Below are 13,981 nucleotides of genomic sequence, written 5' to 3'. Positions count from 1 at the left end.
TATAAACTGGAGAGAATGTAAACAATAATCCTTAAGCTTCTTAGGGAATTTAAGATGCTTAATTAAAGACTCCATTCAACAGAACAACACAGGCATTTCGTCATTCTAACATACTGCATTTATTACATTACTTCGATAAACAACTTGGCTTCATTACAAACGTTTTCTCATATGTTCATCAGAATAGAAATGCACCATTATTCTTCCTCTGGGCATTCAAACATGATTGAAATTTTCTTTCATTTTGAGAGACAGGACAAGCAGGACAACGGATAACCTTTAGGACATCGAGAGATTTGTCTAAAGCAGGAATGACATTTAGTTTAATGCAAGTCCACAAATCTTTTAATCAAACTGTCCCTTTTGGATCATATTTCATATCTCACCACAAGCCACAACCTGAAACAACACAACCCCACCAACACAATCCCTGGTGTTGTTTTCAATGCAGGGCTGTTTTCAGTCTGAACTCCTGTTTATGGTTAGGCTTCACAGAGATAATGGTTTAGGTTAGGGTTAAAGTGCTCATATTGTGCTTTTTGGCTTCTTCCCTTTCTTTTATTGTGTTATACTGTATATCTTTTTTGTGCATGTTATAGATTTACAAAGTGAAAAAGCCCAAAGTCCACCCCAAAGGGACTTACCATCTTCCATAGAAAACACTGTTCACAAACTGCTCCACACAGCTCTGTTGTAGTCCAGCCTTTACTTCCGTGACAAACGTGCGTCTCTTTGTAACACACGTTATAATGCTCGCCTAGCTGCTAGCGTGGCATGCCCTCATACTCTGCAACTGACTAGCTAGCAGTGCTGACCTAGTTACTGTGCATGTGCGATTCCCACTAAAGATGAAACAGAAGTGAGATGCCTCACTCTGTAGCTAAAACAGAGAGCTCAACACAGGGTGAAAAGAGGAGCTGCAGCAATGTGCAGTACAACAAAAATATGGTGTTTTCTGAAAATTAAACCATGTAAACCTATTCTGGTACAACCTGTAAATACATTAATGAACCTGAAAATTAGCATAATATGAGCACATTAATGGATAGGTTTACAATTGTTTTAAGTCTGTCTGATAACAATAGTCAGGTGCCCATAGGAACATTGCAACAAGAAAAAAAAACATTCTACAGTTTCTCTGAAGTTAATATGAGGCTTCAGCAGGCTTTCCTGCTAAGCTGCGGTGGAGGGATAGTAACAGAAAGAGATTTTTTGTTACTAAAAAATATTTGTTAGATGAAATGTGTCTAACTCATTCTGCTGTAGCCTCATATTAGCTGATACATGTTGGAATGTATTTTTTACATTAAACAAGCTGTGTAGACTTTGTCCCCCACCACTTACACTGAAATTGATTTGTGAATTGATCTTTTCAGGGCCAGTATGAAAGTGAGGAACGATTTAGTGATGTCTTGTTCGCAAACAAGTCGGTTATGAGCAGATTCCTTGAAGTGAACGATGGGAGCCGGCTCTCAGAGACGGGTTGTTTTTCTTTAATGTATTCTCTCCAGAAACATTTCACTTTGGTAATAACATTAAGAGCCAGGCATTGTGAGACTTTTGTAGGTTGTGCCAGTTATCTTGCATATTTATTTCTGGCAACAAACAAGAAAGTAACTTAGGTAGTGACCAGGAAGTCACATGTGTATAGCCTAGTGTTTGATGTTCTTACATTATTTAAGGTTTTTATACCAAACACATATGCACAATTAAAATTATATTGTCTAAGTTTTAATGATTATATCGCAGATAAACTTAGTAACCCCTTCGTGAGTTCAGGTTAGGGAAACACTAGTCTTGCTTTGCCAGACCCTCCTTTGCAGTGCTGTGGAGGAAGGTCTGGCTAGACCAAATAGCCTTCCGGGATGGGAGAAAAACGTGCTCTGGTTTATTTCTTTAAACCAATCACAATCGTCTTGGGTGGTGCTAAGCGCGGAGGAGCCCCGGTGCCTCTGCAAAATAGCCGCACGAAGGAACTTGTTTTGGTGGAAGTTCCTTCAAAAGTTGTTTTAGTCATGCAACAGAAAACTCAGATTGGACAGATAGTCTAGCTAGCTGTCTGGATTTACCCTGCAGAGATCTGAGGAGCAGTTAACCATAGTCCTCATAAATCGGCCAGAGTTTAGAATGCCAACACAAAGAAAGAGGAAGGTAACGGCCGAAAAGAGTGACATCCGGTGGAATTTCCGGCGGCAACGAGCAATCCCGTAAGTGGAACATCGTGGATATAGACTAGGGAAACACAATATTATGGAGAAACACTAAAACAAACTAAACGTCACAGCACTACACCATTTAAACTCACCACTGAGGAAATGGCAGTGATACCTGTGTTAACTTAGTAGCCATTGTTCAAATAAATTGGTCAATATTGATGAACCTGTAGCTTGTGTGTGTGTGTGTGTGTGTGTGTGTGTGTGTGTGTGTGTGTGTGTGTGTGTGTGTGTGTTCCCCCTTGGTCTCCATCGCGCCCCACCTCCTTGCCTCCTGTCCAATCAGAGCAGAGAACAGCCATTCGGGCCTCGCGACCTAGAGCCGGGAGACAGTGGGGGAGGGTCACGTGTGTACACACTGTAGGGCTCAGCAGCACTTCAGCAGTAGTAAAGTCTGCAACGGACAGCCCCTTTTCAGAACAAGCCTCGTACGAAAAGTTGATAGATGAGTTCTCCACCGTAACGCAGTTAAACCGTTTCTTTTTGCTGTTTTCTTCACCGAAGCGATTATACTACGTGTGTTGATGAAATGAAACGACTGAGAAATGCCACTGAAAATGCTACATCCAAACCCAATGCCTCCGTAGGTTTGTCACCCAGCCAAATCTATACGTTTCTGGTGAGTTTTGCTCTCTTTTTATTATCATTTCGACTCACTAATGAGATGCGGTTGACTTGAATTGTAATCGTTACAGTGGTATACAAGTGGATTTGCCCGATGCGAGATTAAGTGTCTGTGGCAACAATAGCCGCAGAATTGGTAACGTTAGAATAGTTGTAAAGCCGTGACAGCTATCCACGCTTTGATCTGTGCAGTCAAGTGTAATGGAGAGACATGTCCGCAATAATAAATAGACTACGATAGGCTAGGGTTGTTTTTCTCCCCCTTGTTCAGCTATAGTAGCCTACATTCACAGTTTTAACGACGCGTTTATATTTGAAAAACAACACCTGAAGATGTTTCTCACGGGATCAGCTTTCTCAGGTGCTGGGGCGGGGGAAGTTGTTATCAGTTTAATCAGGTCTCTGAAGTTCAAAGCCCCTTCACTGGCACTAAAAAAAAAGTGTATATTTAAAGCTGTGGTAGACTGCTCTTTATATGAATAACCTATCTTGTTGACATGACAACTGCCATTGGGACCTAGAGCTAATCGGATGTCACGGTGAGTCTGTTAATTAAGCATATATGCGATGTTTATAACTAGCAGACTGCAAGAAGTAGGCAGCCTTTCTCACTGGATCATATCTACTAAATCTCAGGCCATCAATGAATAATTACTGCTTTTTTATGTTTAGGTTTGTGAAGTTTAATCATTCATAAACTGCTTAAAGAATAATAGCAATGTTAGATTTTCCACACAGGCACATTCATATATTATCTTTGTTGTGATACATGGTATCAATGCTTTTGATCAGCTTTTAAAGCCACTATTTAATAACCAGATGTTTACCTTGGTTACTAATTATGTACCACTTATTATAGCCAACAACAAGGAGACTGTATGAAAGTGTAGTTCTGCCAAGATACCGCTCACCAAATTAAATGCTTCTTGAGATTAAGGCTTTGCACTTGTTGTTGTCAACTTCATCCATGTGACCAAAGGGGACATGGGATGTGTGCCATGGCTTAATGGCCGTAAGCCTTCTTTGTGATGACCATTGAACTCTGACTTTGTTGATACCTGTCACAGTTGTTCCAGAAAAGACGCTGAAGAAATTGCCTTGACTGTCTGTGACTTGTGCTTGACCGGAGTCTCTTACACAAGAACTTGATAAGAGGCAATATTGTTTTTCAGGGTGGAAACCCTACCCTAGTCTGCTAGTTATAGCAGTGAGTCATTGAAATCAACATTTTGGAGCTTTTAGTTTTTTTTTAACTAACACGTCAAGATTTAACAGATATACAAGAAGGATGATAGGCAGGTAGATAATTGACCTGCATACAGTACAATGTAGTTTGTGAGGAATCCATTCAAAAACAAGTCATCTTCCCTATGACAAAATTCCAGCGCTGGGAACCAATTCTGTTGGGAGTGGGACTGATGAGGATTTTGGTTAAATGTTCTAAAATTATATAAAACCCTCCCACAGAAATGGAGTTGATGGCAAGTATTTTAATCACCCCTGAGAGCTTAGTCATTTTAATTTGCAAAATGTTATGCAGCATTAGCATTCACCTGAAGTCAGATTTCTCATTAATACTCTCAGTTAGTGGGCTGCTTTCCAAATATAAAAGGTGCCTGAGAAACGCACTGGAACCAGAAAAGACTTAACCGCCAGAACCATTTACATCTTAATGTCCTCTGGTGTTGTAAATAGTTTGGTTCTGTAGGCAAGTACTTAAAATGTGACACTATTAATTGTGCATCAGATGTCACTGTTTTGCAACTCTGACATCGTTGCACAGTCACAGCATGTGTGTGCCGAGAAATGTGAGTCATGTAATCTTGTTTTCTTCTCCTGTAGTATTTCTGTTGTTGTTCTGCTGCATGCTGCTGCATACACAAGTGGCCAATCATGTGACTTCACTCAGTACTTTCTGAGAAGAGCCTGTAAATTCCAGTTAGGATATATGAGGGGTGTGGGACCAGTATGTCACACTACTCCCATCAGCCTGCGAGATCTGGCTTCAATACGCTGATACGTCAAGCACGCGTGCGTCACTCTTACGAGATCATGTTTGGTGGGGCTGAAGCATGCTAAAGCACAGCCTGCCCCTCTGGGAATATTTAACTTAACCACTTTTGACATGAAGTATAGGCAAAAAGTTCAGACGGGGCTTAACCAAGTCTACAGCTGCAGTCAAAGACGTGAAAGAACTCTGACAACAGCTTAGGCTATTCTTACTTAGCCATGTCATTTTACATATGGCACCTTTACATTGACCTCTAGCCTTCGACCTCTTATACCGCGACGACATCTCATAACAACAACAACAACAACAATTCACTATTGGACCACACAAACGATTCTGGTTTCCTTGCACTAGCCATTTTTGTCATGTTCTTCTTGTGTTTGGTTTCTTCTTCTACTGTCTGTTTGTATACAGCGTGCAAGCTTTATGCGCATGCTCGACCTCTTTTTCTCCATTTTTGGTGAATTTCTGTAGCAGAAACAGCACCACCTATAGGCCTGGACTATAAAGTAGCGTGTTGAGGATTGTTATGGTACGCGTGGACGTGGCCTAAATCACTGCATAAATATTGCCTTAAGGTCCAGACACACAAAGCCGATAATCGGCCATCGGACAGTCTGGCGATGTCAGTCACTTGAGTCTGTTCGGTGTGTTCCGTGCCGTTTGTCGGAGGGGATGTCAGCCTTCATTTTGGCCGATTTCACATGTATAATCGGCGGGGCAGGCACTGGGCAGTCGGACTCAAATGACCCATCTGATTGGTAGAGTGCTACCCCGGAAACGGGGAGCAGAATGTGCATCTTTTAAACTGACCTTTGTTGATCTGTAATGAAGACAGATTCAGCAACTGCATGGCCTATTTCTCGCTTAAAATGTTTTCAGAAACATGTTTCGGTGAACTATTTTAGTACAATATGAGATCGTATTCTGAACAAGCCGCCATGACAGTTTGTTTTTGAATTTCCGGAGAAACCAGACCCACATGACACGTTCGTCCAATCAGTTGCCGTTTTTTTCATTTTTGGGCGACAATACAAATTAGTGCTGCCTGCTGTTATGGAGACGTATTATGTCTCGTCGCTTCAGTGTGTTCCGAGGCATTTTTTTGACCAACTCGGGGAGACTGATCAGTCCAACTGCCTTTTCTGCCAAGGGTCGGCCGTCTGGTCGGTGTGTCTTGACCTTTAAAAAGAGAGAACTACTCCAACTTCATATGCCTCAGGTAGTACACATGCTCTAATAACACCAGCATATAGTGTCTGTTGTTTTGTTTATGTGAACATCGCATCTCTGAACTTCACGTTGCAGATTCTGTCATGGGTTTTAAATTACAATGATCTTGGTTACTCTGAATTCAAACAAACATAGCTCATACGGTATGAATAGGAGAAGACATTTTTCTTTCACCTCGCCCGTTTGTCCCCTCAGCGGAGTGGAAAACTAGAGATTTCATTATCATGGGCTGCTGGCAAAATGTGCAGAACTAAAGTGCAATGACAACACCAAAGTAGAAGTTGCTTAGAATGAATTGATGCAGACAGTGCAAAGCTAGCAGTGGTTGTTCACAAGTTTAATATGATAACCATGATTCAAAATATTTTTTTAGTATGGGCTGTAGCAACCCAATGTGTTTTCTTTTTTTGCAGTGACTTGGAGGAAATGCAGAGGAGACTAATTGCTCCCTAATATTGTAATAGCATTTTCTTCTCTATTCGTGTGTCACAACTATATTGTGTGGTAACTATGCTTTGATTGATTTGGCCTATCTTTAAAAGAATGAAATCCTGGGGGATGATTTGAAAAGAAAAAGAAAAATGGGCATGATGGTTTAGCATGAAATAAAATGTGTTAACATACTAACACATTTCTGTCACTTTCAGTAGGTAAACACAGGGAATTCTAAAGTTTCCGCTGTTTACCTTTTAGTCCACTACGCATTATAAATGCCATGGCGTTAGATTTCATCTGTACTTCATCATTGTTTTGTCATTGTCAAGGCCATATGTCAAATACTAGGTAATACTGTCTATAGAGTAACAGGAAACAAAGTATTTGGAAACAAACTGTTAAAGTAATCAAACACTAGTGCATCACAAAGCCATTTATGTAGATTGCACATTGTAGGAACCCTGCAGCTCTCGGAAGCAGTAGTGTAAGCTAATGTGATAATGAAAGGGTGGCTGAAACGTCTGTACACAGCAGGTGCTGATGAATGGGGACAGCCAACCACAATGCAGTGTGTGCTCTCTTTGAAATTGCCCAAATTCTCTTAAAAGTAATTTTCTCCTGAAGTGATCACAGGTTGTTGAAGGAGTGAAGGTTACACAAACTTCTTCCAATCTACAACCTATTCAGAGACAAGCACATAATCCATGGGAGAGGACCATAGCTCATTATGTACTTGTGTCAAGGCCTGTTTTAGTAAATGAGTCACCTAGCTGCTTATAGAGAGCATGTTTACAAGAGGTCTGTCCAGTGCTCCTGTCTTGGTGAAGACGGTTGTTTTTTAAAGAGTAACTCTACGCTTTCTTCCTCCTGATCCTGATCCTGATCCTGGTCCAGTCCAGCTCTGAGCTCCAGCCTCCACTATAGTCTTATTACATCCAATTGGAGTAGTATAGAGGAGGGACTGAGCCCTTTTGTGTATATCCATCTGGGTCTGAGGCTTAAGGCCAAAACAGCCCCTCTGTAGTGGTGTTACGTAAGTGAACGGAAGAATGTTTCCTCTTTACTGGCATCGTTACTCATCCTCCTGAAATCAAAACTCCCTTCCTGCACTTTGTTCCACAGTATTTTCAAGGAAAGCGGTTTCCAGAAAATTCTGACCAGATTAGCACATTAGCACATCCGTTTTTATTTTTAAGTTTATTTGCTCTTCAGAGAATCATCCTTTTGCAAAGCAGTTTTTGGAAGTGAAGCCAAACGCGTGGGAGCATAACTGCCAAATTGTCACTGAGGAAATGCAATACAGTGAACTTGGTGGATTTATCACTGCAGTCCTGCAATAGCCTTAATGATCTTCCATTTCCTTGACCAAAACTGTTTGAATAATTTATTTAAAATGCCCTGGGTGAATTATGCAAGGCAGCATTACATAAGCTTTTTCAAAACTTGCAGCCCTGTCGAGCTTTAGCCCAAACACTCCAGACATGCACATGGTCATTTTCTTTGACCTTGCCCTGAACTCCAACCCCGCAACTCAATCCTCGCTGACCCCTTCGCCAGAGCCTGCTTCACATTTCACTCTTTATAAATCTACCGATCACCACGTGCCCAACCCCCAGTCAATAGAAGGTGCATGAGCTTTACTCAGAACAGTACAACCAAAGCAGTCTGTGAAGTGTCGGGCTAGAAAAGTGTTTGTCTTTATCTGGCTGCTTGACCATGTGAAAAGCACAAAGCGGTAAACACTTGCTCTCCCCAGTGTGGCTCTCAAAGAGGAGAAATAGTGGGTTTTGAAGCTGAGCTAGCAAATTAAACATATTGTGAGGCGTTTGTATTCAGCCAGTCAGATGCAGTGAAGTGAAATTAATAGCGTTACCCAGGGCATAATAGCTGTGCCGTGGCTGACGTGTTTTTGTGTCCAGGCCTTGTTTGCTCCCCTAGTCAGAAACAGAAACCAATAACAGAGAGGGTTGAATTTTGCTCATGGAAACAAGAACAACTGAATGTGGTTTTCAAGGGGTGACTTTCTCAAAAATGTCCACATAAGCTCACAAAAATTACGATGTGATTTTGGTTATTTTGTAATTCTGTTGTTGCTTCAATTTCTCTTTTTTCACATGTTCCCAAAACAATGATAATATACACCGTAAAATGTTCTGAACGTATTTCGTTGTTCTTACACACTGAAATGAACAATGAAATGGCCTAGTGATCACATCCACAAACGATTTTTTCAACTTTAAATTAAATGAAATTACCATTAGTTCTATCTATTACTGCTTATTGATAACAACTATGATGTTTGTTATTTGTTGTGTACAAGGGCGTAACTTTGCGTTCAACACTGGGGAGGTGGGGGGGGTTGAGATCTCCACGTTCGAGCAAAATTGAAATTTTGAGCATATTAAACACTTCATTTCCTGCATTCTGGTGAATTTTTCAGCAACAATTTGTGCCTTGTCTGCATCAATTTATAGTGCAAATGTCTTTAATTATGTAAATCAATATTTAGGGATATTTAGGGGGGTTGCACTGGCCAGTTTTGATTATTGGGGGGGTTGTAACCTCCACATCCCCCCTGTAATTCACGCCTGTGGTTGTGTAACTAACTTCTGTCTCCCTAACTCTCTGTCTGCAGTCGACCTGTTGAGAGACTGGACCTGTGTCAGAGCCCAGCGATGTGGCTCTGCATGGTTTACAATGAGACGGACACCAGCGTGGACTTCCGGCTCTGCCAGGACTTTGGCCTCATCCTGTCAGTCTTCTCCATCATCTACCTCCTGGTGTGCTTCCCGTTGGGGCTGTGCTACAACGTGCTGCTGGTCGTGGTCAACCTCTCTAACAAGGTGTCTATGACCATGCCGGATGTTTATTTCGTCAACATGGCCATTGCGGGCCTTGTGCTCAACCTGGTGGCGCCCGTGGAGCTGCTGAGCTCCACCTTCACCCGCTGGCACGTGTGGGAGTACAACAATGAGGTCTACATCACCCTGATCATCCTTTTCAACATCTCCTCTCTGGTCATCATGTATTCCACCACGCTGCTCAGTCTGGACTACTATATAGAGCGGGCGCTGCCTCGTACATACATGTCCAGTGTGTATAACACCAAACACGTGTGTGGGTTTATCTGGGGCGGCGCGGTGCTCACTAGCTTCTCTTCGCTGCTCTTCTATGTGTGCAACCACATCTCCACTAAGATGGTTGAGTGCTCCAAAATGCAGAACAAGGAGGCAGCAGACGCCATCATGATGTTCATCGGCTACGTGGTTCCAGCTGTGGCTGTTCTTTATGCCTTTGTGCTCATTTTGCGCATTAGGAAGGAGTCTACACCTCTGGACCAGGACTCGGCTCGCTTGGACCCTTCTATCCACAGACTGCTGCTCGCCTCAGTCTGTGTACAGTTTGTACTGTGGACCCCATACTACATGACCCTGTTGGTACACACTGTAGCTGGTGCACCAGGATACATTAGCAACGTACATTACTTACCTACATATTATTTCTTGAGATGTGTGTCTAAACTGCTGGCTTTCTCAAGCAGCTTTGCGATGCCTCTCATGTATAGGCAGATGAACAAAAACTTCTCCAAAAAGCTTCAGCGGCTGCTCAGGAGGCTGCACTGCAGAGACCAGTCCTGCCCTAATGAACGCTCAACAGTGCAGCAAGTGGTGACGTGAGATCTCCCCGTTGGGAGATTACGCCCCTCCCACTCCTTCTTTTCAACCTCTACGTAGCCGGCACTTATCCCCCCCCCTACCCCCCACCACCTACAGAGCCAGTATCTGAGTGGGCTCCCTCGCTGCTCTGGACTGTGTTAAGAGCGACGTAGCTAACTGTGGAATTTCCTGTCACCTTCCAGAATTTGATCTGATCTTTCCAGTTCTGCAGTGAGAGGACACGCCAAGCAAAAACCACTAAGTGCTGTTATTTTTTGTCACTGAGTGAAACTCTCCCCTAAGACACTTCAGCTTCTAGTTCGAGGGCGGTAAATAGGCACTATCAGCAGATAACTACCCAGCGGCCAGCACAGTGTTTTCTCTGAGTTTCACACAGACAGTCATGCAATATCCTGTTAGCAAGGAACTCCCAAGCACTATACCATTGCAGTGGGTGCAACTTCTCTGGTCAAGGTGTGTTATGAATTGTCTGCAGTGTGCAAGTTTGACCTATGCATGACCACCTACATTTCACTGTTGAGTCACAATATGTTACTAGATACTATTTAAGTCAACAAAAATAATTACTAAATGATGCATGATGCGTTCTCCTATCAGACAAGCAGAAGCAGTAATCTACACACTTTAATTATTACATGAAGCCAAGTTATTTTGTTTCTTCAAAAAAACTCTACAACCAGGCATTATTGGATGGTGGCTGGCATATCAGCAACCCACCAGAGCTAATCAACTTGCATTGTGTGTCAACATTGCAAACGTGTTGCGCTGCCAGCGAACATCAGTGTTTACTGCCCTCAAACTAGAGGCCTCGATCACTTGAGAAGTCAGTTCTACCTTTCCAGAGCTGAATTTTGCTTTCACTTAAACGTACTCACGATCAGAGTAAATAATCCTCACATTTAAAAGTTAGAGTACATATTAATGGTCTCTTAATTTCAAAAGCTGTTTTCTTTCTTAACACTACCTTGTAGCTAGACGTACTTGTATGAAGAGATGTTCTCAATTCACGTTTATTAATTGAGTTCTGAGGTTTTGACACTTTTATTCTTGCTAGTCAAGCTCCACAACAAATATCATAGAATAAATTAATATACTGTACATCCACACCACTTTAACGTCATACAGAACTACATGAAATGCTTATATAAAGCTTATATTCAGGGTTCAGACATAACCGGTATACCTCTTGTGATCTCTACTGAAATCACATTATCTGTTAACCATAAGCAGTTCAAATCCACTCATTAAAAATCAGCTCATTAATTTGAGCCTCAGCCCAGTATGTGACTTGTTCAGGAATTATGCTCACATAAAGTCAGTGAAGGGCCCTGAGGAGGTGGCATGTACATTCTCTTAATTGTATGATTTTTCCCATTGGAAATTTGAAGCCTGACTTGGTTGCTCTAGAGGCACTATCAAAACCTTCACAAATTATAAATGACTCGCCTGTCGAGCACCTGCAAACCGCGTGTTTGACACAGATTTTGAACAGTAATGCTGCTCCGATCCAGTAAGGTAGTCTGCACATCATTGGTAAAGCTGCTTTGCTTTCTTGGCTGCCACTTACTAATACTTTAAGTGAACAGACTAATAGTGATGAACCCAAGTTATAAAATGAAAAATATATTTTTTTTAAACTTGTTTTTTGCACGAGGTCTGTTGCATCACTGCAGTAGTTTAGTTTTTGTATTTGCTTTCTGAATTGGAGGGCCAGTTTATCAATCATCCTGTGAACAGATACACCAGCAGGGTGGGGCATTCACTTGTAGAGAAATGGAAGATGGGCACACCGTTATAGTCCACCTCCAGACATCAATAAATCCTAATCACTTATATCTGTAGACAGTTTTAATTTACACCTTCAAATAAACAATTCTGCGATGTGCCTTGACACAAGATGTGAGCTACATTCACCAGTGTGCTTGGCTTTTTAGTGTAAAATGTAAAGGATTGCCAGATCTACTGACTCAGATTTGATGCCTTTTTATACATATATGAAGTTATTATTAAACCTCTCGTGACTATGGATATTTTTACATACAAATGAGGTATGAAACAGTGTCCAAAATTTTAATGTTGGCTGCATAGCCCCACCCTTATGTGTATCTACAATCAATCAGTGAAAAGTACTGTTTATTTTCAACTGAGGCTGTGTTTACATTATGTGCTACAGTATATGCTGCCCCATTAAAAAAAAACAAATGTGTACGTAACGTGACACAGTTAATCATTATGTGAACTCAGTTCAAAGTCCTAATGCTAAAGCAAACAGTAGTACATGGTCAGATGATAAGCGGTTTGAATCAAAGCTTGTGACCTTCTGATGGAGGAAATTTAAGCAGCATTTGTTAAGGTGGTGTCCATTTTTAGACTCAAATTGGTGCACTATATACTGTTGGACAAAACTCAAACTATTATTTAATCAATAGGTCCAACAGTGGCACTTGGATTATAGTGAATAGAATTGAATGTTTCCCAGTTTTCTGATAAAATTTCTATTTGGATGTAGTAAACATCCAATTAGAAACATAATCAGAAAAAGGCACTCGACAAAACTCAAAACTTTTTTTTTTTTTTTTTTTTTTTTTTTTATTTCAGTCTGACTCTGAATTTGAATTAAACTACAAAAAGTGAATTGCAACTGTGCCGATTTTTGGAGAATAGCTAAATAAGAGTTATGACCATCTAACTTTGCCATGTCGCTGCAGCGCCACCTGTAGGGAAAATCAGGTGCCATCAGGTTTTGCAAGATTGCTTGGAGTTGATAGTGCATGTGCCATCTAAATGTGGTTGCAATCACACAAATGGCCTCACTTTTAACACCAAAATCCAATTAGTTTTCCTACACGTTTTGCAGCTGAAATATCTTGCTAAGTACTGTAAGACACAGGACCTAAAACCAACTCCTTGGCAGAGGTAATAATTAGCAATCACCACAAATGGACTGACTGCACGATGCACACAACTGGCAAAAAAAAGATTGATTAAAAGAAAATTGTGCTCAAAATCACAACCAACTCAGATTACTGCTCAGGTCTGAGTTTGGTTTATTATTTCAGAGGGGCCATAATCTCACATCAGTGTGAAGACATTTGAGCAAGAATCACTGAGTTCAGTTGAATTGCTGAAGCAGACCAGGTGTAAAAACACCCTCAAAGTTCTCGTGTCTCGAATGTATGCAGATGCATTTTAGCTATTTGAACAACAAAACCTCAAAAGTCCAGATGAATCCACTTTCAGATGTGATGCTTTTGTGACTGTGTATGCAAGTGTATGTATAATACAAAATAATGTGTATATACTGTATTGTATGTGAGAGATTTACAGGAAGATACCTTGCTCTTTCAAAAACCCAGTATTATTTTCTGAGAGATATATTTAGATTCTGTAAGTAATCTACTCTATTGTCAACTGAGTCAAAGACTGATTAAACAATAAACTAACATGGATATTATCACTCATTATCTCAATAAAATGTGACAATACATATTATGGAAATATGTTAAAACATCTGCTATGCAGTCAGTTGTCGAATGGCTGCTTGGTATGATTAATGCCAAACCTCTTTGTTCTTGAAACAAGTTAACCAAACGTGACAAGTCTTGCAAGACAGAACTTGGAGTTGGTGCTTTGCTCCTAAAAAAAAGTCCCTTGAAATAGAAAATACTATTCTTTCTTTACTTTTTTATCTAAAAATACACAGACCGCTTGACTCAAGTTTTGCTTTCATCTACAACTCAAGTATGAAAACAAAATACTGTTAATTCTAGCTCTCGGACTCTGTGAGG

General features: G+C 41.0%; 1 protein-coding gene across 1 annotated transcript; it reads left to right on the top strand.

Annotated features, from left to right (window-relative positions):
• The first annotated feature begins 2,555 nt into the window (after positions 1-2,555).
• On the top strand, positions 2,556-13,647 carry gpr146 (G protein-coupled receptor 146). The gene is made up of 2 exons (XM_028598778.1): positions 2,556-2,832; positions 9,152-13,647. The coding sequence occupies exon 2, from the start codon at positions 9,192-9,194 to the stop codon at positions 10,191-10,193; it is 1,002 nt and encodes a 333-aa protein (XP_028454579.1). The 5' UTR covers positions 2,556-2,832; positions 9,152-9,191; the 3' UTR covers positions 10,194-13,647.
• Positions 13,648-13,981: the final 334 nt, after the last annotated feature.

This window comes from Perca flavescens, chromosome 15, assembly GCF_004354835.1.
Source record: "Perca flavescens isolate YP-PL-M2 chromosome 15, PFLA_1.0, whole genome shotgun sequence".
In the NCBI taxonomy this organism is placed as follows: domain Eukaryota; kingdom Metazoa; phylum Chordata; class Actinopteri; order Perciformes; family Percidae; genus Perca; species Perca flavescens.
Note: the sequence above shows the minus strand (reverse complement) of the source record. Positions and strands in the feature narration are given on the sequence as shown.